The sequence below is a fragment of the Convolutriloba macropyga genome, chromosome 3 (assembly GCF_964194025.1).
Source record: "Convolutriloba macropyga chromosome 3, txConMacr16.3, whole genome shotgun sequence".
Lineage (NCBI taxonomy): Eukaryota > Metazoa > Xenacoelomorpha > Acoela > Convolutidae > Convolutriloba > Convolutriloba macropyga.
The window spans coordinates 75732796-75759412 of NC_134470.1; the positions used below are offsets into that span (position 1 = coordinate 75732796).

Here is a 26617-nt window from a genome sequence, read left to right on the forward strand (position 1 = left end):
ATTTCTCCGATTCTAAAAAAGAGATTTTTTTGACAATCCACGAGACGATTTCAAAATTTTTCTAGATGGTCTTCGTGGTTTGATAGGAACCCTTCCTGGGATTTCGACTAAAAAGCATGATATAGTCTTGTTTGAAGCTTTCACTCAAACTGTAAATTTTTCGGCCCACAAGTAGAACTAAAAAATAATATTCTATTTTATGGACAACAACACTATTTCAACTTTAAGCTTTTAGTTTAATAGTTGTTTTGTTGATTTTTGTTTTATTCATTTGCCCAACCAGCTCAATTAAACTTTTATGGCCAAAGTCATTTGTCAATAGCGTTGCTATACTTGTCCCTGTCAATTAAACTAGATTCCGACTGTTGGCCAGTGTCATATCTATAACCTTGAAACTTAGCTTCTCGCTTCTTGAATTAAACCTTAGAACTGCTAGCTCCTTCAAGTTCTGCCGTAAAAGACCCGAACCAATAAAAATTGAGCACATGCGGGATCCAATTTTCGGTCTTTTTCTCAACTATTTATGATTTCATTTGATAAACTGGGTAGCATAAAAACATCTGCTGTGCTGACCCACCGCTTTTATAATCAATATCCGCCTTTAAATTTCTCTTAAGCAAGATTTATTTCACCAACTGTTAGTTAAAGTGGTCTGATAATCACTGACCTCAGAATTTTTCAATTGTCTTTGAAGCTCTCTGTAGTATAAAATTATCAGCTCTGCTGACCCAGCGCTTTTGTACTCAATATCAGACTTTAATTTTCTTCCAACAGCTGCTAGCTAAAGTGTTTTGATGTTGCTTTGACCTCATAATTTTTCAATAGTCTTTAGAGCTCTCTGTAGTATAAAGTCAGCTGCGTTGACCCAGTGCTTTTATACTCAATATCAGCCTATATTTATTTTTTGGTGAACGCAAAATAAGCCGAAGTAAAAGTAAGCGGACGTAAAAGCAAGCCGAAAGTTATGTAATAGTTATGTAATCTATCAGAAATAAAACACTGTTAGCCGTTAAATCATCACTGTGCATTTTATTATAGTGTATAAGGTATTCCAATGCATCAAAGAAACAAAAATACGTCAAACTTTAGACAACTAGTTGGTACGGGCCTCAGCAGACCGCTGCCCATGGCCATGCTTCTCATCCGCTGTAGGTTATAATTCGGAAACCGCCGGCCAATTATCCCGAAGCGCGTCAACCAGCCCGGCAGGGCAACTTAAAATATAAGTATCCCAAATTTTTTTTGACGTACTTAACCTCCATTTCAATTTCGGCTTCCTTGTCTATCGGATTGCTTGACCGCCACCTTTTCTTCTAACAAACCTTTTGTTACCAACTGTTAGCTTAAGTGTTGTGATATTCATTGACCTCATAATTTCAATAGTCTTTAAAATTATCTGTAGTATAGAATTATCAGCTGTGTTGACCCAGTGCTTTTATACTCAATATCAGCCTATAATTTTCCTCTAAGAAAGTTGTTTTTACCAACTGTTGGCTAAAGAGTTGGGATATTCAGTGACCTCATAATTCTTTGATAGTCTTTCACATTTTCTCCGTAATATAATATCACCCAGCGCTTTATAATGAATATACGCCTATAATTTACTTCTAAGCAAGTTTTAGTTTACCAACTGTGTGTTGAAGGGTGTAGTTCATTATGACCTTATAATTTTTCAGTAGTCTTTCATAACTTTATTTCGACTATTGAAGTTCAGATACTTTTAATCTCCAAGATGATAAATTATACAAAAGTTTGTAATGTTCTTTTTGTTGTTCTCAGCTTTGCCACTTTAACCATCTTGGCTAGTCCACGAACAGTTGTAAGACAAAATTCCCGAACAGTTATAAAAATCAAAAATCCTTAATTTGTTCTCACTGTAAAAGAAACTGGGTTGTTTTGTTTTGGGTTTTTATTCCCTGGCTTTCTCAATCAAAATTTTACTGAATTTGGCTCGTTTTTTTCGCTCGAAAAAATTAGAGCATTGAAATGATGGTTTTTTCTTTTTTGACCGGAAAAAAAGATCAACGGTAAAAATTCAAAATTTGACTTGTATTTTAGCGCATGCCGCTTTTCGAGGGAATTGATTAGCTTTTAAATAGCAACAAAAACGATCGAGTATTTCACGTCATCCACTAATCTCAAGCGTATGTCAGGCAACATTCTCCCAGTCCACTTCACAATATTTGTCACCCTCACGGGCACGTGTTGTTTTTATTAAAACGTCAGGGAATCTCATCCGTTTGTGCCCCCCCAAAGTATGATATGCACCCCCAGTTACAGAGCACGTGTCATTGCTAGCAATCATTATGTAAAAATGTGGCACGTGCGTCTGCGGGGGTGCAAATAATATGCACCGACTACGCTTTGGGGGGGGGGGGGCAAAAACGGAATAGATCCATTTCTGGATTCTTTTGGAATCTTTTCCGTTTGTGAACCCCCCCCCCCCCCCCCCCAGCTTAGTGAGTGCATACTATTTGTACCCTCAAACGCACGTGCCATATTTTTGCACAATGATTTACTATGTAATGGCATGTGATCTGTAACTGGGGGAGTATAACGTACGGTTGGGGGGGGGGGGGGTACAAAAGGAGATCCTTATTTTGGGGTATTTCCCATTATAGCATTATAGCAGCCCCAGTTTAGTTGTCAGATAACCTATAGCCTTTGTAATAGCAAATACACTAATAGTGGGGCTATAATTCTATGTGGGGTAGCTATAATGGGAAGGACCACTATTTTTTTCATTTTCACAAATTTTTCAATGAACCCTACAAGTTTTTCGTTTTTATGGTTCTATTCTGTTTCACCCCCCGCCCCCAGTGTTTTTTAGGACCACCAGTTACAAATTATGTGTTGTTATATATAATGTTACTATGTAAAAAAATGCACTTGCGCCTGGGGGTCGGGTCATAAAGCATATATTCCCACTAAGCTGGGGGGGGGGGGACAGAATAGATCCGTTTTTATATAGGACATTTCTATTTATTGAAACAAAATCGAAGGCGCGCCTGGTGGTGTGAAAGTTATATGCCCACTTAGCCGGGAGATGTGGGTGGGGCCGGCAGAATAGGTTCAAATTTCTGATGAGTTATTGGTTAAAACTTACTCAAAATTTTAACCCATATTTAAAGTAAAGACTAAAGATCAGCAACTGTTTTCTCTGATGAAAGCGGGAATTTTGTTAGAAATATGGAATCGAGAAAGAAGGTAATTGAAATTTATTTTCTGATCCAGTAAAAACAACTTCCGAATTACTCACTTAAGCTTCAATTATAAAGATGTAAATCATATATACCGTAAACGGGTCTAGGATAGTTGTCGTAGTTTCATATCAAGTCCCATGGGCCGCTAAAGCATGACCATGGCTCGTGAAGCATTTTATTAGTCAAGTGGGGATTTATTTCCGAGGGGGTTTATTTCTTATCTAAAATTAAGTGAGGTTTTTTCCGTGCTTTTTTTGAAACCGACCGTAAACTACTGCCCTAGTCGACAGACGACGGTTGTATTGCAAAATATAGCACACATTTTACCAAAACCGTGAAACAGTAGGCACCATTTTTGTTTCGGAGAATTCTTTATTCGTGTCCGATCATACGAGATAATTTTCAAAAATGCAAGTTTTATAAGTTAGCCGGCCATCTTTTAAGAATGTTGCACGATAGTTGGCTTGCAATAATGACCAACGACCCATGAGTCTAGCTTGATGTCAATGAAAAAATGAGTCGCCTTAATCACTCTAATTGATTACATTAATGATCATTAATGTGATCAGAAAAGAAGATCAAAAAATTAATTTGACTTTGCCTTGCCCGAGCCTTCACCCCTGTTTTCACAGGCAGCTTCGCAGCCAAAGAATAAAGCATTTAGATAGGGATATCTATTATCATTGTTTTCAGTTCTTTGCTAAAAAATATTTTGAAACCGCAAACAGCGGGCAGTAGTTTGACAATAATCAGAATATTGCATTATATAAACATCAAAAAAGTAGACAAGAACAATATGAAAATAATTCAAACCTACTGAATGATTCATATTATGTGGGAAATTGTTTCTGAGAATAAGCGCTGAAAACATTGAATGCTGTGATTTTATTAGAGAACATTTGCTCGAGTTTGGTATATTGTGTAGCAGTTTGGTGTTTGGCATAATATTACAGATATTTATTTATGGGAAGCAAATAACATAAAAAAAAAACAAGGAGGCTCGGTAATGTGCGTTTGCACATAATGCGCCGACCCGCTCATCCCCATTTTTGACTTAATCGTCCAAAAAATGAAGAGATTCGAAAAGATTAAACACATAGATATTAAAAATAGTTTAAAAAACGTTACAAACCCAAATTACTAGTTGAATAATATAATGCCTTGTCGCATTTGACAGATAAAGATACGTGCCATTGAAATGAGTACCAGACAATACAAACAATAAAATAAACAAAAACAAAGATAGCAATTACAGCAAAAACTCAATATCTAACTTTAAAACCCCATTGTTACAAAGTCAAAACATCATGAGATAAAACCTTAACTACATAGTTTCATATCTTGTACTACAAAGCTTATGGGACCTGTGCATAATCGGAACCAATAACCAGTTGCCAAAACAAAAATAAATTTGCGAAATTCAATCATCCATTAATTATTTTAAACCAAATAATCTCAAAAGTCATCAAAACTAGTAGCTCTAACTGAAATTGTAGACAGAAACAGTTTTAATCCTCGAAAGATTTGACTTTGTTGAGGCTACACCTTATGACAATACTGCAAAATAACTACAGATACACACAAAGAAAAGTTTACAAACAATTTACAAAAGAGAAAGTATTGAAACTCTTAAAATCGTCAGGTGATACCTAAAATTTATATTACATTATTGCAATTATTTTTTTTCCGATGTCGGTAACGTATTAATGACAATGTTAAGTCGTACTTGAAAAAAAGTCGGACTTGTTATTAAGAAAAAATTTTTAAACGGCACTAAAAAGAAACACCAAATCGATTAATATTTGTCTTAATGCTTTGTAACACAAAATCAAAAAAGAAGATAAAGTAAAAGTCACAAGAAAAATGATGGGAACTTTCATTAATGAGACTTTGTTGACGAAAGAAGAACAAAAAGGGGAGAGGAGGAAAAAGGAAATAAACTCAAATTCATGGAATCAGTTGGCTGTCAGCCGACCGCATTAAATACATTCATTAACCCCCTTTAACAAAAGCTGTTTTGACTTGTCATCAAACAGAAAAATTTTACGACTACATAAAGAACAACAATTACAGGAAAAAAGCAGAAAAAAAAATAAAACGCTAGGCAAAAATGACGAAAGCAATAAAAATAATTAGACAGTCCCTGAACAACTTTGGATACAATAATTTTTTTGGATCAACGGGATGTCTGAAATTTTTACCAAAAATCTGCAATAACAAAATAAAAATTCAACGAATATGAATTGATATAAACAAACCACTAAGATTTTCAGTCAGTTCGGAGTATGAGAACTATTTAAACCTTTAGCTTTCTTAGAAAGGATTAAACCTGTCAATTTATGGTTCGATTGGAAGCCACGGATCATTCACTTATTACAAAAACGAAATGCTTAACAAAAAGGACAAAAAAGCAGGCAAAGCCAAAAATTCAATAATGAATTGCAAGAAGAAACCGTCAAAACAAAATCAAAAACTACTCTCTTTTGATTTAAATTATATTAAATTGAAATTCTGTTCAAAGTCATTGCATACTTTCAATATTGTGATAACGTGACAAGACTTCGACTAGAAACCACAACTTTTCGCAAATGAACAAAAATCTCAAAATTTTAAACAAAACTCGTAATGTCACAATAATAAAACCAATAGCTATTAGAAAAAGCTAACATGACTTCTTTTTATTCCTACAGAAACATATGAGATCTGTGATTGGTTTGATTGACCTATAACTTCACAGAAACTAAAATCGGGTAGTATTCAAATTTGTTTTTCCGAAACATATTTTCAAAAGTCTTAACAGCCATTATGTATGCAATCAAATCTTTAGGTAGTTTCATCTCTAATCCTCTTCGGGAATTTGATTGGACATTTAGACAACAATACTGAGCCATAGAACTACAAAAATACCACAAACGCAGGCAAAACATAAAAAATTGTTAAAAAATGCAAAAACACAGTGACGTAGCTATATAAACTATGCGCAATGATTCACTGAAAACAAATTACATTTTAATTGGACGTTTTTTTGATTGTAAATGGGTTTTGTCACACAAATGGGTGCCGAAATTTTTGTGCATCAGAGAAACTTGACATAAAATTCATTTTTTGCGATTGACACAAAAAAATGTGAAAGTATTTAAAAAAAGCGCAGCAAAAGAGTTCGAATTCTTTTGTTTTGTCAAAGCCCCCGATGGGATCAAATCTGGTCTATTTTTTGCTGGTAGTCTAAATATAACATTTAAGTGTTCCATATTTTAGCGTAAAATATATTTTGAAACAATAATTTGATACAAAAAAAATTTTTATGTAGCTAAATTGACATAAAGTAAAAATAAGTTAGCAATTATTCGCAAAACCTCGGTAACTCCTCAGAAATAGGAAATTCTAATAAATCTTATAAATTCAAAATCTACACTAGAAGAGTTTTCTAGTGATACAACTCAACATTCTCTACGATCAATAAATTGACCGGCCAAAATCGACAGAACTTAAAATACTCAATTGAATGTATAGTTCCTCCCTCACTAAAAGGTTCTGAACAATTATAATTGGAGAGAAAAATCCCAGCTTTCAATTTGTTTTTACAGTTGTTGCTAAAGTATTGAACTTTCAAAACTATCTATAAAGTCAATAAACAATTATGATGATGCCCAGCGTCAGTTTGTCAATACCGAATAAATTATTAGCAAATTGCAATCTGAACTATTTGTTAAGGCTCCATGATTACATTTTACGTTAATTTTAAAATCAGTGTACACCTTTTAAGGAAAGGTTATAAAAAATTTGAGGCGCTGTGTTTTTTTTGGAGCTTTTCGGTTCCCCCCTCCAACGTCCTTTTGCACCCCCACTTACTCATGTTGTAACATATTGTTTGCATTTCATGCAATTACCTATACTCAATGCACAAACTGCATTTATAATTCAAAAATGCAGCGAAATTTTGAAACTAACACCTCACAGTAATACAGTTTTGCCTAAAATGTAAGTAGACCAAAAATAATACGTGTTTGTACTATTTCTCGTTTATCTTCCATCCGGTAACAAAAATTCATCCAATATTGTACCGGTGCCGGAATTTTGGTGCCTAAACTGAAGGATCTCTATGGAAGAATAAGTAGATATTTAGGAGAGGGGGCAAACAGGTTGGTTATTGGACTGGAGGAAGGGGCAAAACACAAAAGATCCGTTTTGATTGTCAAATTTTCGACAAATTTTTTTGTATCGCAGAGTTTTTTTAAAATTCCGGCTGATTATGACTTCCAAGCTATCGGCTATCGAAAACCTTATGTGGGAAACATTTCATAACGTTCATATTAAATTGAGAAAAGCATTCCTTATTTTCGGTCTAAGCACAAATTAGTTATATTATATTTCACATGAAACGTATCTATTGGCTGCCACAATGGAAACTGTAGTCATTACAAAAAGCGAGTAAAAATACTCTGATTCAAAATAATCTGGTGGGATATAATCCGGAAGCTGCTGGCCGGTATTCCCGTGGATGCCGCGACGCGGGCAAAGCGCATCCCACGGCCCGCCAGGAAAAAAGGGATAACTTAAAATACGGGTATCCCAAAATTTTTCGGCTTAGTTGAACTCATTTTCAAAATTCAGCTTGCTGGCTCATCGTTTTGGTTGATTTTCACCGTTTTGTCAATTTCGTTTTCATTATCTGATAGTTCAACTCTTAGCAGTTGCTATGAACAAAACTTCTGAGAAAATATGCGGAATCCAATAACCAAAATTTACTACATTTACGTTTCTACCTTTTAAGTTTCATTAAGATATAGATTTAAAATTTAAATTTTCACCTCTTCCTAAGGCAATAAAATAAACAAAATGAATTAAATTTCCCGACATTTAACTGAATTTTTCAATATCTAAAGAATTGCCTAAAATTCGTTTTCTCATGTATCTTTGTAAAGCCAATGGTTGGTGAAACAAGTTTTAAATCTCAAAAGAAAGGCATTGTGAAAACAGGAGCACAGGGGGGTCACCCTACTTGTGCATGAAGAACTTAGAAAACTGAAGCCTAATTTTTTGAGTTAGTTATTGAATTGACTACAAAATTGGACTTTTAGTTTAACTAAATAGTGATTATCAAATTTTCTTGGGTAACAAAATAGAAAACTTAGAGAATTTTCTAAATTTGTGCCTAATGAGTACTCTTTTTCGCGAACAATATATATTAGTTATTTTCTCCGATTGAAATTGAAATTTGTAATGAAAACAGTAAAGTTATAATATATAACGGAAACTGTAATGAAAATGGTAAAATCCGTGGTTTTTTTTTAAGTTTTGAGAAGAAGTTGATTAATACCTTTAGCTAGTTCCAAAATGCGTATAGGTTAAAAATTATCATATAATGTGAATGTTTTGAATCTTATGTTGGTTTACTGTTTTTAAATCACTTGATTCACATCATTTAAAGAAACCCCAAAATGTTAAATTTCACAAATATTGTACAATTGGATGCAGAAGTGATGTATTCACTTCTGCATCCGGTTTTGTTGCTTTTGCATTTTAGCAAAATTTGCTGACGTTGCTAATTTCGTTACTTTTTATACGCTATCTAGCAATGCAAAAATTGGCGACTAATCCCCCGAATCGCATCGCTCTATTTTGCACGGAATTGTGCCATTCCTTCGCCATCTCAGTGTTTACGTTTTGGTTATTTATTATTCGATTTATAAATTGTTACCTTTTGGTTTTTAATTAATCGACTTAAAAATTTCATAAAAACGAAAATTTTTTCTGTGAAGCATTTCATAAAGATTGGAAGGTGCCGCTAAAAAATGGAAGCCGCCGCTGCACGGAAATGAGAGACGCAATCAAAACATTAAAGTCAATTACACTTGTCGTTGAATTGTGCACACTGTAAAATGCAAAACCTACCGACCTGTATACCAAAATTTGAGCGTGTCGGACTTTTTCGCGCTCACTTACTTTCCTGATCTTAATACCTAATCTGTGTGCGGAAAAAATTGGCATTGCGCAGTATATATACTCGAGCAAATATGTTTTTTGTCTTGAAATGTCATGAGAGGTCCCCTTGTTTACCATAGATTTGTCGTCAACTAATTCTAATTCATATGGAAAAAAATAAACTTGCAAGAATCTAAAAGCTATGCATCGTCTTGCAAAATTTGTGTCCAAAAATTCGCAAGATCTTTCAACATAAATTGAACTTGTAATGTTAGTGAAAAATTAGACGAAATAATAACATGAATTAAACATGAATGAACTCAAATCCACAAAACGCTCAAAGTATACGAAGTCTAAGACAATTTCTAAATAATTGCTCGAACGCAAAATGTTGTTAAAAGTTGTTTGGAAAGTTCTCAAGGAGACGAGTAGAAAATTTCCCACTGCTTTTGTTGGAGGTGCATCTAATACAGAAAAAACATTTTTTTTCCTCAGAATGACTTTTACAAATACTAAATTTAGATGCTGATGGATTAATTTGTTTTTTGTTTTGCTCCAGAGTGTGGAGAATACTGGTTGGGCCATGAGGGAATAGAAGACAGGTGCTTCAGCCTAGAGAGTTTTGGGGATAACTTTGACCTGCAAGGTGCCAAAGGAAAGTGCCTGAAAGCGTGAGTATGAGTTGTTTAATAAAAATTTGGATCTTCTCCGTTTGTGCTCCCACCCCTCAAGCTTAGTAGGTGCATATTATATACAACCCCCAGAGGCACGTGCCATATTTTTTGCATAACCATTTACCATGTAGTGACACGTGCGCGGTAACTGGGGGAGCATGAGCATAACGTATGGGGGGGGGGCACAAACGGAAAGATCTAAAAAATCATGCAAATATCTTAACTTCATATGAGGCCTAAGATTACCCATTGAGGCCAAACTTGTTAGCTTTGACGAGAATCCTTAAAACACAATCGATCTCTAAGGGAGACGTCTCAGAACAAAAATATTTCTCATCAGATTCAGTTGAGTGAACAACTTTGTATTCTGTTTGAGCAAACTCAAGAATCTAGGATAACCTACCTGATCAGAAACTCTTCTTAAGCACAAATGGAACTGCGATTAGTAAAAAGAGCATTACAAAATATGATCTGGCGTAGAAGCAACGTAGAGTCCTTTTCAAAATCACAAAATGGGGAAATAAAAGTTACCCCATACGAATTACCTCCTCAGAATTGGGGGGATACTTCTACTTAATCCTTTCAATTTGCCTTACAGGACCTGTCTACTTTCTTGAAAATAGGCTTAAATATGGTACGATAGATGCCTGATTAATCTTGAATTTTAGCTTACTCCTTTCAATATTTTTTAGTACAGCCATCATTTTTGAATATCTTTTAACAGAACCATCATTTTCCAAGATTCTGTCCGATAATAATTTCCAGTCAATCTCAAAAAACCTTGCATGGCAACCTACCGGTCTCGCCTTCCAATTTCAGGCTCATTTCATATAGAGCTCAATATTGTTGTTATCATAATCTCCCAGTGAAACGAATCTTGATACACCTTATTAATTCTTGTTTTTCAAATCCCTGAAACTTGACAAATCATGCTAGATGTTGAAGATTCTTTCTTGTTTATCATATCAAGATCTTATTTCTTGAATTCCTTGCAAAGATCTTGCATGTCCGTACATATCTTGACATTTTCTTACCAAGAATCTTACTAAGATTTTATCAAGCTTTGCCAAGTTTTAATAAGTTTCTTATCAAGATTTTTCAAGTTTCATTTTACTGGAATGTGACAGTCACCATTTCCGACTGGTTTGTGGTTGTTCAAAATTGCTGTGCGAAGAAAATGAGCCAAAAACGTGCAATTAACTATTCGAAGAGGATTGAATTGAATTGAATTGAGTTAATGTCTCCGATATCTATTTAAGGAAATGGCTGGGTAAGCAAATGCGGAAAATAGTGACTGCAAGCAAATTTAGTTCATCTTCCCTCAAAATTGGATATACCCTTAGTGATTAAAAAATACACAAAAAGCTTTTCCAGAGTTCAAAAACTTGCAAGTTTCTTGCAAGATTCTTGCAAGATTTTGAATCTGGGCTATTTTTTTTCACTGAACTTGGTTTTTTAATTTGTTTTATAAACAAAAATTTACTTCGAAGATGTTTTCTAAAACGCTTGTACCCCGATATATTTTTTTGGCGTGATTGATATCTTGTAAGATTATTGCAAGAATCTTGCAAGTTTTGAATCATAGTGCAAGATTCTTGCAAGATTCGAATCCGCTCATTACTAGGGACCTGTCACTACCTCGTCCGTGATAGAAAATTTGTAATAACATAGAGAAAAGTACTAAACTTTGTCGCAATGGACCAAGTTGCAGTTTAGCGTAACTAATTTCCAATTTTGGAGTCCTATTTAAGGAGTAAATGCCTAAATTACTTTTACCTGCTCTAAATTGGGGGGGGGGACGGAATTTGTGGCAATTGTCGTAATGCTTTTCTATGCTGAAAACAGTGATGCTGAAAACAGTGATGCTGAAAACAGTGAAAAGACCATAAAAAACCTATGAAAAAACTTAAATTACCATAATGTTGCGCTCGAATCAGAAAAGAAAACACAAGAAAACACAAACTTGCAGACTTGCAGGAACAAAGAACATATTGCTTATTTAAAAAAATTGTATTGCAAATAAGATTCGCTTGTAAGACATGATATTTTTGTAACAATTATGTAAATTTCAGTCAACTGAAAGAGCCGTTACAATGAATGAGCATTTTTCTTTGTGTTATTATATTTTAGTTATATATATATATATATATATATATATATATATATATACATATAGATATATATATATATATATATATATATATATATATATATATATATATATATATATAAAAGTTAACCTCGGCAGTTACATTACAAAAGCTTTCATTGGCCGGTTCTAAACGCAGTTTCATGATTGTTTTCTTTTTCAGTGGCACAAGGAAGTACTTCCCCGATGGAAAAATTTGGCAACCTAAAAATATGGCAGAAGTTATGCAAATAGCTGAATTTTTGTGAGGAGGAGTTAATGATAGCCTCTTTACTCTGTTTTGCTTTGCTATAAATTTGACTTTCAAGTCTTTGAACAAGAGTTTTGAATTAAAATCCAGTTTGGAGTAAAAAATCAAAATATGAAACCCTGCATTTGTTATAAAGCACACAATAATTAATGAATATTTTCTAATGATAATTTTATTGAAGATAGAGAAATCTTGGTTCATGACCAACCGTTGATTTTTTTAATCAGTTTTTTTAAGTTCAGTTAGAATCACTCAACATCCCTCTCTCTAACTTCTCGAAACAATCAAGAATTTATTCTATTTTCGCTCCCACGTTTTTCTAGGGTCTGATTCACGCCCTATACGCACACTAAAACATAAATTTCGAGCTTCTTTTCATTGAACGAGAATAAAATTAAGGAACAAAACAAAACACAGTGAAAAATTCAAAAGACTAAGTTTAAAAATGTGGAAAAAAAGAGAATAAATGAATATTACATTTTTTCAGTCTACGATGACAGTCATTGATATACAAGCTCCCTCCTGACTTCTGAGAATTTTATCGTGTAAGATCTTATAAATTTTCTACAAAATTGTCCTATAAGTACTCATGAGATTATGCGTTGCTTGTCTAAGACTTTGTAAGAGAGATTTTCAGGTCTCAAACATTGAAAAAATTATCAGATCTGATTAAAACTTAAAAGATAAAAGTTCATTTTTGTCAGATCTCACACGATAAAAACTAAGCCTGGCAAAAATAATAATCGTGTCAGATCTAATAAGAATATTAGAAGATCTTGAATGATTAAGGACTCGAAAAGCTATGACGCATCTTTTTGATAAGATTTTAATCAGATACTATACGATTGAAAAATTTCAAGTATGGCACGTTCTTCAAAATGAAGACAATTCATAGTTGCTTTCAAGCAGTAGCCAAATAGCTACACCATGCAACACTTTGTCAGAGCAACAGTGAGAAAATTTTCTTAGGTTATCTTTTGAGACTTATAAGATGTTTTGAACAAGGTTATTTGAGTATCAGAGGCTTTTTCTGAAGCGGTGATCATCAAACTAGGCTGAAAATATTTTTCAAATCAAAGACCAAAACTATCTTTGACTGCTAAGTTAAGCCATAGTACCTAGTTGAGATTCAGAATAAAATCACTGCCACCAAAATAGAATCAAAAACATTTTTGTGTTTGAAAATTGGTTAGTTGACCGATCATTTTTTTAGTTTAACAGGAACTCGACTAAGTTATACGGCAAATTTGTAATCATTAAAACATGTCCTATCAGATCTTACACGATAAAAATTCTGCCCTACGAGAGCTTTTATCGTGTAATATCAGAGCTTATAAGATAACATTTCATCAAAATTGAATTGTTATCTTATAACATCTGATAATTAATTTATCAGACCTTATACAATTAAAGTTCACCTATGGCATTCATTGACATACAAAACGAGATTGGAAGTACAAAAAAAGAGCTCCCTCCTGACTTCTGAGAATTTTTATCGTGTAAGATCTTATAAATTTTCTACAAAATTGTCCTATAAGTACTCATAAGATTATGCGTCGCTTGTCTAAGACTTTGTAAGAGAGATTTTCAGGTCTCAAACATTGAAAAAATTATCAGATCTGATTAAAACTTAAGAGATAAAAGTTCATTTTTGTCAGATCTCACACGATAAAAACTAAGCCTGGCAAAAATAATAATCGTGTCAGATCTCATAAGAATATTAGAAGATCTTGAATGATTAAGGACTCGAAAAGCTATGGCGCATCTTTTTGATAAGATTTTAATCAGATATTATACGATAAAAAAGTTTCAAGTATGGCACGTTCTTCAAAATGAAGACAATTCATAGTTGCTTTCAAGCAGTAGCCAAAAAGCTACACCATGCAACACTTTGTCAGAGCAACAGTGAGAAAATTTTCTTAGGTTATCTTTTGAGACTTATAAGATGTTTTGAACAAGTTTATTTGAGTATCAGAGGCTTTTTCTGAAGCGGTGATCATCAAACTAGGCTGAAAATCTTTTTCAAATCAAAGACCAAAACTATCTTTGACTGCTAAGTTAAGCCATAGTACCTAGTTGAGATTCAGAATAAAATCACTGCCGCCAAAATAGAATCAAAAACATTTTTGTGTTTGAAAATTGGTTAGTTGACCGATCATTTTTTTACTTTAACAGGAACTCGACTAAGTTATACGGCAAATTTGTAATCATTAAAACATGTCCTATCAGATCTTACACGATAAAAATTCTGCTCTACGAGAGCTTTTATCGTGTAATATCAGAGCTTATAAGATAACATTTCATCAAAATTGAATTGTTATCTTATAACATCTGATAATTAATTTATCAGACCTTATACAATTAAAGTTCACCTATGGCATTCATTGATATACAAAACGAGATTGGAAGTACAAAAAAAGAGCTCCCTCCTGACTTCTGAGAATTTTTATCGTGTAAGATCTTATAAATTTTCTACAAAATTGTCCTATAAGTACACATGAGATTATGCGTCGCTTGTCTAAGACTTTGTAAGAGAGATTTTCAGGTCTCAAACATTGAAAAAATTATCAGATCTGATTAAAACTTAAAAGATAAAAGTTCATTTTTGTCAGATCTCACACGATAAAAACTAAGTCTGGCAAAAATAATAATCGTGTCAGATCTCATAAGAATAATAGAAGATCTTGAATGATTAAGGACTCGAAAAGCTATGACGCATCTTTTTGATAAGATTTTAATCAGATATTGTACGATAAAAAAATTTCAAGTATGGCACGTTCTTCAAAATGAAGACAATTTATAATTGCTTTCAAGCAGTAGCCAAAAAGCTACACCATGCAACACTTTGTCAGAGCAACAGTGAGAAAATTTTCTTATGTTATCTTTTGAGACTTATAAGATGTTTTGAACAAGGTTATTTGAGTATCAGAGGCTTTTTCTGAAGCGGTGATCATCAAACTAGGCTGAAAATCTTTTTCAAATCAAAGACCAAAACTATCTTTGACTGCTAAGTTAAGCCATAGTACCTAGTTGAGATTCAGAATAAAATCACTGCCGCCAAAATAGAATCAAAAACATTTTTGTTTTTGAAAATTGTTTAGTTGACTGATCATTTTTTACTTTAACAGGAACTCGACTAAGTTATACGGCAAATTTGTAATCATTAAAACATGTCCTATCAGATCTTACACGATAAAAATTCTGCCCTACGAGAGCTTTTATCGTGTAATATCAGAGCTTTTAAGATAACATTTCATCAAAATTGAATTGTTATCTTATAACATCTGATAATTAATTTATCAGACCTTATACAATTAAAGTTCACCTATGGCATTCATTGATATACAAAACGAGATTGGAAGTACAAAAAAAGAGCTCCCTCCTGACTTCTGAGAATTTTTATCGTGTAAGATCTTGTAAATTTTCTACAAAATTGTTCTATAAGTACTCATAAGATTATGCGTCGCTTGTCTAAGACTTTGTAAGAGAGATTTTCAGGTCTCAAACATTGAAAAATTATCAGATCTGATTAAAACTTAAAAGATAAAAGTTCATTTTTGTCAGATCTCACACGATAAAAACTAAGCCTGGCAAAAATAATAATCGTGTCAGATCTCATAAGAATATTAGAAGATCTTGAATGATTAAGGACTCGAAAAGCTATGACGCATCTTTTTGATAAGATTTTAATCAGATATTATACGATAAAAAAGTTTCAAGTATGGCACGTTCTTCAAAATGAAGACATTTCATAGTTGCTTTCAAGCAGTAGCCAAAAAGCTACACCATGCAACACTTTGTCAGAGCAACAGTGAGAAAATTTTCTTAGGTTATCTTTTGAGACTTGTAAGATGTTTTGAACAAGGTTTATTGAGTATCAGAGGCTTTTTCTGAAGCGGTGATCATCAAACTAGGCTGAAAATCTTTTTCAAATCAAAGACCAAAACTATCTTTGACTGCTAAGTTAAGCCATAGTACCTAGTTGAGATTCAGAATAAAATCACTGCCGCCAAAATAGAATCAAAAACATTTTTGTGTTTGAAAATTGTTTAGTTGACTGATCATTTTTTACTTTAACAGGAACTCGACTAAGTTATACGGCAAATTTGTAATCATTAAAACATGTCCTATCAGATCTTACACGATAAAAATTCTGCCCTACGAGAGCTTTTATCGTGTAATACCAGAGCTTATAAGATAACATTTCATCAAAATTGAATTGTTATCTTATAACATCTGATAATTAATTTATCAGACCTTATACAATTAAAGTTCACCTATGGCATTCATTGATATACAAAACGAGATTGGAAGTACAAAAAAAGAGCTCCCTCCTGACTTCTGAGAATTTTTATCGTGTAAGATCTTGTAAATTTTCTACAAAATTGTCCTATAAGTACTCATAAGATTATGCGTCGCTTGTCTAAGACTTTGTAAGAGAGATTTTCAGGTCTCAAACATTGAAAAAATTATCAGATCTGATTAAAACTTAAAAGATAAAAGTTCATTTTTGTCAGATTTCACACGATAAAAACTAAGCCTGGCAAAAATAATAATCGTGTCAGATCTCATAAGAATATTAGAAGATCTTGAATGATTAAGGACTCGAAAAGCTATGACGCATCTTTTTGATAAGATTTTAATCAGATATTATACAATAAAAAAATTTCAAGTATGGCACGTTCTCCAAAATGAAGACATTTCATAGTTGCTTTCAAGCAGTAGCCAAAAAGCTACACCATGCAACACTTTGTCAGAGCAACAGTGAGAAAATTTTCTTAGGTTATCTTTTGAGACTTGTAAGACGTTTTGAACAAGGTTATTTGAGTATCAGAGGCTTTTTCTGAAGCGGTGATCATCAAACTAGGCTGAAAATCTTTTTCAAATCAAAGACCAAAACTATCTTTGACTGCTAAGTTAAGCCATAGTGCCTAGTTGAGATTCAGAATAAAATCACTGCCGCCAAAATAGAATCAAAAACGTTTTTGTGTTTGAAAATTGTTTAGTTGACCGATCATTTTTTACTTTAACAGGAACTCGACTAAGTTATACGGCAAAATTGTAATCATTAAAACATGTCCTATCAGATCTTACACGATAAAAATTCTGCCCTACGAGAGCTTTTATCGTGTAATATCAGAGCTTATAAGATAACATTTCATCGAAATTGAATTGTTATCTTATAACATCTGATAATTAATTTATCAGACCTTATACAATTAAAGTTCACCTATGGCATTCATTGATATACAAAACGAGATTGGAAGTACAAAAAAAAGAGCTCCCTCCTGACTTCTGAGAATTTTTATCGTGTAAGATCTTATAAATTTTCTACAAAATTGTCCTATAAGTACTCATAAGATTATGCGTCGCTTGTCTAAGACTTTGTAAGAGAGATTTTCAGGTCTCAAACATTGAAAAAATTATCAGATCTGATTAAAACTTAAAAGATAAAAGTTCATTTTTGTCAGATCTCACACGATAAAAACTAAGCCTGGCAAAAATAATATTCGTGTCAGATCTCATAAGAATATTAGAAGATCTTGAATGATTAAGGACTCGAAAAGCTATGACGCATCTTTTTGATAAGATTTTAATCAGATATTATACGATAAAAAAATTTCAAGTATGGCACGTTCTTCAAAATGAAGACAATTCATAGTTGCTTTCAAGCGGTAGCCAAAAAGCTACACCATGCAACACTTTGTCAGAGCAACAGTGAGAAAATTTTCTTAGGTTATCTTTTGAGACTTATAAGATGTTTTGAACAAGGTTATTTGAGTATCAGAGGCTTTTTCTTAAGCGGTGATCATCAAACTAGGCTGAAAATCTTTTTCAAATCAAAGACCAAAACTATCTTTGACTGCTAAGTTAAGCCATAGTACCTAGTTGAGATTCAGAATAAAATCACTGCCGCCAAATTAGAATTAAAAACATTTTTGTGTTTGAAAATTGTTTATTTGACCGATCATTTTTTACTTTAACAGGAACTCGACTAAGTTACACGGCAAATTTGTAATCATTAAAACATGTCCTATCAGATCTCACACGATAAAAATTCTGCCCTACGAGAGCTTTTATTGTGTAATATCAGAGCTTATAAGATAACATTTCATCAAAATTGAATTGTTATCTTATAACATCTGATAATTAATTTATCAGACCTTATACAATTAAAGTTCACCTATGGCATTCATTGATATAAAAAACGAGATTGGAAGTACAAAAAAAGAGCTCCCTCCTGACTTCTGAGAATTTTTATCGTGTAAGATCTTATAAATTTTCTACAAAATTGTCCTATAAGTACTCATAAGATTATGCGTCGCTTGTCTAAGACTTTGTAAGAGAGATTTTCAGGTCTCAAACATTGAAAAATTATCAGATCTGATTAAAACTTAAAAGATAAAAGTTCATTTTTGTCAGATCTCACACGATAAAAACTAAGCCTGGCAAAAATAATATTCGTGTCAGATCTCATAAGAATATTAGAAGATCTTGAATGATTAAGGACTCGAAAAGCTATGACGCATCTTTTTGATAAGATTTTAATCAGATATTATACGATAAAAAAATTTCAAGTATGGCACGTTCTTCAAAATGAAGACAATTCATAGTTGCTTTCAAGCAGTAGCCAAAAAGCTACACCATGCAACACTTTGTCAGAGCAACAGTGAGAAAATTTTCTTAGGTTATCTTTTGAGACTTATAAGATGTTTTGAACAAGGTTATTTGAGTATCAGAGGCTTTTTCTTAAGCGGTGATCATCAAACTAGGCTGAAAATCTTTTTCAAATCAAAGACCAAAACTATCTTTGACTGCTAAGTTAAGCCATAGTACCTAGTTGAGATTCAGAATAAAATCACTGCCGCCAAATTAGAATTAAAAACATTTTTGTGTTTGAAAATTGTTTATTTGACCGATCATTTTTTACTTTAACAGGAACTCGACTAAGTTACACGGCAAATTTGTAATCATTAAAACATGTCCTATCAGATCTCACACGATAAAAATTCTGCCCTACGAGAGCTTTTATTGTGTAATATCAGAGCTTATAAGATAACATTTCATCAAAATTGAATTGTTATCTTATAACATCTGATAATTAATTTATCAGACCTTATACAATTAAAGTTCACCTATGGCATTCATTGATATAAAAAACGAGATTGGAAGTACAAAAAAAGAGCTCCCTCCTGACTTCTGAGAATTTTTATCGTGTAAGATCTTATAAATTTTCTACAAAATTGTCCTATAAGTACTCATAAGATTATGCGTCGCTTGTCTAAGACTTTGTAAGAGAGATTTTCAGGTCTCAAACATTGAAAAATTATCAGATCTGATTAAAACTTAAAAGATAAAAGTTCATTTTTGTCAGATCTCACACGATAAAAACTAAGCCTGGCAAAAATAATAATCGTGTCAGATCTCATAAGAATATTAGAAGATCTTGTTGAATGATTAAGGACTCGAAAAGCTATGACGCATCTTTTTGATAAGTTTTTAATCAGATACTATACGATTGAAAAATTTCAAGTATGGCACGTTCTTCAAAATGAAGACAATTCATAGTTGCTTTCAAGCAGTAGCCAAATAGCTACACCATGCAACACTTTGTCAGAGCAACAGTGAGAAAATTTTCTTAGGTTATCTTTTGAGACTTATAAGATGTTTTGAACAAGGTTATTTGAGTATCAGAGGCTTTTTCTGAAGCGGTGATCATCAAACTAGGCTGAAAATATTTTTCAAATCAAAGACCAAAACTATCTTTGACTGCTAAGTTAAGCCATAGTACCTAGTTGAGATTCAGAATAAAATCACTGCCGCCAAAATAGAATCAAAAACATTTTTGTGTTTGAAAATTGTTTAGTTGACCGATCATTTTTCACTTTAACAGGAATTCAACTAAGTTATACGGCAAATTTGTAATCATTAAAACATGTCCTATCAGATCTTACACGCTAAAAATTCTGCCCTACGTGAGCTTTTATCGTGTAATATCAGAGCTTATAAGATAACATTTCATCAAAATTGAATTGTTATCTTATAACATCTGATAAATAATTTATCAGACCTTATACAATTAAAGTTCACGTATGGCAGAGTTTTGATCGAGTAAGACCAGATAAGATCTTACACGACAAAATTTACAGAATCACTGGGACAATTAGTCAAACCACTAAGTTACTAAATAACTAAAAGCAAACCGTCGAGAAACCAGCACTTGATACAAATTTCTAATAAAATTTTGAGCGTAAGGATCTTCAACAAATTCTTCGTTCATACACTACGCACAGATCTCAGTCGGACACTGAATTGAGGAAAAGAAGAAAATGACCTGAAAAATTTTGCTCTGTTCCTTACCAACAAGATACCTAAAAACCTGACGGATCTCATTACAAACTTTTGATTTGCTATCTATTTCCGGGTCACTGCGTTAACAAGAACGATCTGAATCACATACTGAACTGTTTGAAGCAAAGATCCAAAAAATTCGAAAAATTGCAAATTGCAAATATCTGAAAAATTGCAAAATGCTTGAAATCTGCTGTGATTTCTTAGCATCAAATTGAACAAGATGTTTTTGGATTGTAATATACAAAACAACATTTATGGCGCAAAAAACTTTTTTCAAATTGAGAAAGGAGTGAACAGTTCTCTAAGTATCTCTCGCCAAGTCAAGCCAAATAATTAAGGCTAACCATTAACTAATTGATTAATAAAATCCAAACAAATTTTCTATAATTTTTCGGGAAAAAACACCTCTTCGATAGAACCCCTGTCGTTAGTAATCTTGGAGTCACTCTATATTCACAAACTAGTTACCTAATTGAACAAGATACTAAAAAGAAGAAAACAGAACATATAACAGAGAAAAACAGACAATTTTTGTATTTTGCTGCCTGTTAGATAACTAAAATCTGTTGCTTCTTAAAGTGAATCATATTTATTCGCTAGTTGTTTCTCTCTCACTGCGGACGGTAGGCTCTGAGCCGTATACTAACAGAACAAACAGAACGATGAAAAACAATTAAACAAACGTAATTGGCCTCAAATTTGATGCACAAAAAGTATAGATTCGACGAGATGAATCAGAATTAATTTTTTGTCATAGTTGCAAATTAACTTTTCTCTCAGTTTTTTAGCATTTCATAAAAAGGGCACCATACAAAGTCAAATTTGCATAAAGAACAAAACGTCTCCTCTAGTTATAGACATTGATCTTAAAACTTCGTTGTGTTTCCTGACTAGATAATGATCTCACCAAAACACAGGAGAAAAATATTTGGTCACATATCATTGTAAGTAGTTTTCGTTTGCCATATAATGTCTCTCTTATTAGGAGTGGATGAAAACTAGTGAGAAAAACCGTGAGAATATTTCATTGATGTATGAAAATATAAACTTGCAATTAACTATTATGCAGAGACCTAAATGAGACCTATGGAAAAAAAACTTGAGAATACTGGACAAAATCTGGAAACCCGAGTCAATTGTTCTATAAATTGATTCTCGTCAATTAAGCACTCAGCAAATTAACAATAAGATTAACGAATTTCAAATTAATGAAAAAAAAACTCGTACTAAAAGAAATGCAAGAGGAGGAAAATTTAGAAAAAAGGACATCTGAAAAAATTAACAATAGATTCCTTTGAAAATTTTCATTTAAATCGTTGAAATTAATTCTGAAGCATAGTAGTAATTTGAATGGCATCCTTTTCATTTTTAGAGAATAGTTTTTCACTGTTGCGTAACTAGCTGGGCCGGAAACGCAAAGATGGAATTAGTATAGACAAAACCTAACATTTTCCGGCAGGACTTTTGCAGAGTTGAAAACTAAACTATGGAAGAACTTGGTTCACAAAAAATTAAAGTCGGTAAAATAGTTGGCCCGACTTGACAAACGGTTTTCATCACTATTAAGTAATTTCTGGAATCGTATCTTTACTAAGTACAGATCACATTAAGACAACAAAACAATTATTTTTGCTAACAGCAACAGTTAACAACAAAACATAAAAAGTTATGAAACTGAAACGCTCTGAAATCAAATACATGTATATTAAAAACTATCCCGAAGCTTTTTCCTTGAAAATTTCTTTCTTTATATAATATTACCCAACAGAAGTTTGTCTTAAGCTTGTAAAGAAATCAGCAGTCAACGAGAACCAGAATGCCATCAGTTGGATGGATTGATTATTCGGGATCTGTTCTGTTCCCTCTGCCCCCAGTGTTTTTACGCCTCCAATCAGACATAATTTGTTGTGATATAGCACGTTACTATGTAAAAAAATAGTAAAAGATAAAAGCAGTCCACAAATCTGGGGGGAGGGGGGTCCAAAATAAAAAAGTTCCGATTTTTGAAATGCACAGACTGAAAAATTGCACTACAAAAATGTTGATTACGAAAAAGAGCAAGGAAAAACTACGAGAAACTGCAAATATTAGTCAATTTTGTTTATATTTTTTGATAACATTAATAAAAAAAGATGTACCAAAAAAGAACACACAAAGCCAAAAAATTTCTTAAAAACGAATAATCAGTCGAAAATGAAATTCCCAATCCCACAAAACCTACAAACCCTAAATACTTAAACAGCTGTAAAACAAAAAATTGGACTTTGATTTTAACCTTGTACTTTTATGTGTTCAATTAGCCTAAATTGGACATAGCCTAATGATAGATTATAATTTTCATCGCATCTGGCCATGCCTCGTGGGCCATGGCAATGCCTAAGCGGTCCGTGGGACCTGATATGAATCTATCACAGCCGAACGTGAGATCAGTTTCCCCCAAAAAAGTATTCTATTTCGGCTTATCGCAGTTTCTGAGCAATTTTAGGTTAACACGCATATCCTATTTTAAAAAATGGACAAGTTGTTGAGCCATCAGCCAATCAATATTCCACTTTTCCCTCAAAACAATATTCCCATTTTCTTGATTGCGATTGGCCAGCAATGAAATTTCTGTATTTTGGTATGTCTGCCATTTTCACTAGCGCCAAGAAGACGTAAAATGAACAAATTTTTGCGCATTTTAAATACTTAAATCTGATTGGGCGAGCAATAACGAATTTCTCCTTGGAAATAACGAATTTCCCGCTCATTTCATTCAAGCTGTAACAAGGCCTCTTTTAATATGTATTAAGATATGTTTTGCAGGGTGGCCGCCATATTGGCCGACAGGGCGTTTAGCTGACAACCAGAAAATGAGAAACTTAGCCGACAATTTAAGCAAAGTGAGCGATAAAATTAATTCTAAAGCTGTGATTGGCCAATTTGAATCACTATTTCGTCAGCGGACAAATATACCGTCAACTAGCGTAACGAAGGTCTATCCAGGGTCGCAAGCTCTCCCCCTCCCCTGTGGGGAGGGGTTACGGCCACGGAGAGGCCGAGTAGAGAACTACCCGACCGAACACCAAAAATAACGGTCCGCCGAAACACTAATTTATGGACCAATGAGACATTTTTGACCAATTATGATTAAATTGTTGGCTAAATTTTTCTTTTTTTCCTTGTCGGCTAAACAGCTTGTCGGCCAATTTTTCCTAGCACCGTTTTGTTCCATTGCTCTACTTGACCGCACTGCACAGAATAATCCGCCTTCCTTGCCCCTTTTCCCCTGATGTTGACGATGCCTCTCCTGGTCCCCCTAACCCGGGGACCGCATGTCATTCACCACGGCGTAGAGGTAGAAAGGTCGCCGCACCACAAGCAAATTGCGGATAGGCAGTCACACACTACTATTAATAAACCTATTATTTTTATGATACAAAAGCAATCTAGGGTACCAGTTGAAAACGGCAATAAGAGCCTGTATCCCATCAAAAATACCTGAAAATTGCAGCTCTGTGCGACAGATACAACCACAGCAGCACGTTTTTGCGGAATTTAAATTATAAGAGTTGTGTTTTGTGTGCCAAAATAAATTAATCTCTCACTAACTCCTCATCACGAGAACAGGGAAAAAGCCAATTCAAATCGATTTTGGTTGAACTACGAGAGAGTGATGGACGACAACCCGAATATCAATGAACAATTCAGGCAAATTTTCAACGCATTTTCCCAACTAAAATTTGAAAAATTATCGCACTTAAATCTGCTATGCATTTTTTAAAACAAAATTGATCAAGGCATGCCGAAAAAAACTTAGATAATTTTTTTAAATATTTAGTGATTCTATTGGTTTTAACTGTATGCATTTTCTGAATTATGTAATGTAACATTACAATGTTTCTTTTGAAATGTTTTATCTTTATTCTTTTTATTGTTTCACTTTATTTTGGGTGTCCTTTTCAGTCCTATCAAAACATTGGAAAGGCCCATTATTCATATATTAATTGCTTTTTATATTTTGTGTTTTTGTTCTAATAGAACACTTTTCTGAGCAAAAGTTTTCTTAACAGATGTAATCCGTAAGGCGTATGCCGTATCAGTTATCATACATTTTATGATAGAAGTGTTTTCTCGACAGGTAGCCTTTAAGAACTCAACTATCTGAAACTGCTTCGAAACGGATGTCAGTACTTTTATTTTGTTTTGTGTTATGCGCAAAGTGTAAGTATTATTACCATTTTTTAAATAAAACAAGTAATTTCTTGGTAACTATAGGTAATTAGAAGGCTGATACTGTTCAATATTATCCTTAATTGGCGAGTTTTAAGTTTGGACTCTTTTAAAAAGAGAAAACCCTTGAGTGAAAATAGAGATGATTTTTTTCGTTTGTTCCCCCATTACGTTGTGCACCCTTATTTACAGAGCACGTGTCATTACATATTAAATCAATATGTAAAAATTTGGCACCTGCGTCTAGGCAGCACAAAATATATGCACACACTAAGCGGAAGAAAACGGAAAAGATCCAAAAGATCTTTTAAAGTGCAAGAAGCAATGCTTTTGAAAAGTGTTATTTGTACCAACCTTGATTTTTTTTAATTGTTACATTGTTTAATTTAACTCCTGGAGTTTTATCTGGAAGTTTTTGCAAAGAAATAATTGATTTTTCATGTTTGTTCTGTACTGCGTTGTTCAACTTGTCACTACAAAAATTTTGGTTCAAATGTCATAGGACTTCTAAGACTAACTAATGTTCAATAACAGGTGGTTATTATATATTTGAAACGCAATTACAGCAGCCCAGCTCAAAGTGAAACGACGATCAACTAAAACGACGAAATCATTCAGGTACGAGGAATTGAGATTTTCTTACTAAAAAATACAATTTTTAAACAGAGATTTCAGAAAATTTATTTTATAAGAAAAATGTAAAATATTTTTCAATTGAGATTTCAGGATATTGACTTCAGAAAAAAATGTATAATATTTTTCAATTGAGATTTCACAATATTGACTTCAGAAAAAAATGTAAAATATTTTTCAATTGAGATTTCAGAATATCGACTTCAGAAAAAAATGTAAAATATTTTTCAATTGAGATTTCAGAATATTGACTTCAGAAAAAAATGTAAAATATTTTTCAGTTTTTTTTTCATTAGGTGAAACTCCTAAGCTGCAACATCCCAGAAAATAAACCTTCAAGAAGACATCTGGTGTATAAGGGTATGTTTTTAACTTGTGACCAATTTAAAATGACATAGCTATTATTTTGCCTCTTATTATGGCAACCAAACGTCGTTTTCTGGTAACAAAAGACCGTTCAAATACACAAATAGTCTGATTTACGTAGAACAATTTGTGTAAAAATAATTTACTGAAAAGTATTGAGAAAAATGAGGAAAATGCCGCGTTGGAAATAATTCCAAGGTCACGATTCGATAACCATGTTATGAACCCCGAGCTATAGGCTGACGGTCAGCCAGACGTATCTACAGGAGACAAAGATTGTGTCCAGATCAGCAGACAATTGAATTGGAAAGCGTTCACTGCCAGTTGCATTGGTGAGATAGAGATGGCATCTGATTACTGCGAAGTATTTATAGCGCTAAGAAACTTGACTGACTACCAACTACATGTGCAACCCGAGTGAGCATCAACAATCGGACCCGACTAGACAGAAATTGTTTTGGTAGAACATATGAGCCATGATAAATATACGTCAAAATGTTGGCTTTATTCTTATTTAATACAGCAACGCTTGGGTTTTAAAGCGCATAAAAAAGTCATGGGAAAAACACCAATTTTGGCCGTGGGTTTTTTGATCGTTGTGGTTGGGGTGTCTATATGAACGTATATGGAATTAAATTGAAGTAAAAAGAAAAAAAAATCTTTTTATCTATCAAGCAGCATATTATTTGTTTTGTTGACTTGCTATTTTGAATACTAAAAACGATACCATTGTAGTTTTTTTTCTAGACCGGACAGTAAACAGAAATGCAAAGTAATTATGATATTGTTTCCGGCGATGTTGGCAGAGAGCGACAATAAACTTATGTAGTAGAAAGTAGTTAATCGTAGT

General features: G+C 33.2%; 1 protein-coding gene across 1 annotated transcript; it reads left to right on the plus strand.

Moving 5' to 3' along the window:
- Positions 1–1425: 1425 nt before the first annotated feature.
- LOC142337290 (uncharacterized) lies at positions 1426–26192 on the plus strand. The gene is made up of 6 exons (XM_075386478.1): positions 1426–1819; positions 3186–3207; positions 9688–9799; positions 12115–12195; positions 24166–24246; positions 25966–26192. The coding sequence occupies exons 1-6, from the start codon at positions 1733–1735 to the stop codon at positions 26003–26005; spliced, it is 423 nt and encodes a 140-aa protein (XP_075242593.1). The 5' UTR covers positions 1426–1732; the 3' UTR covers positions 26006–26192.
- The last annotated feature ends 425 nt before the right edge of the window (positions 26193–26617 follow it).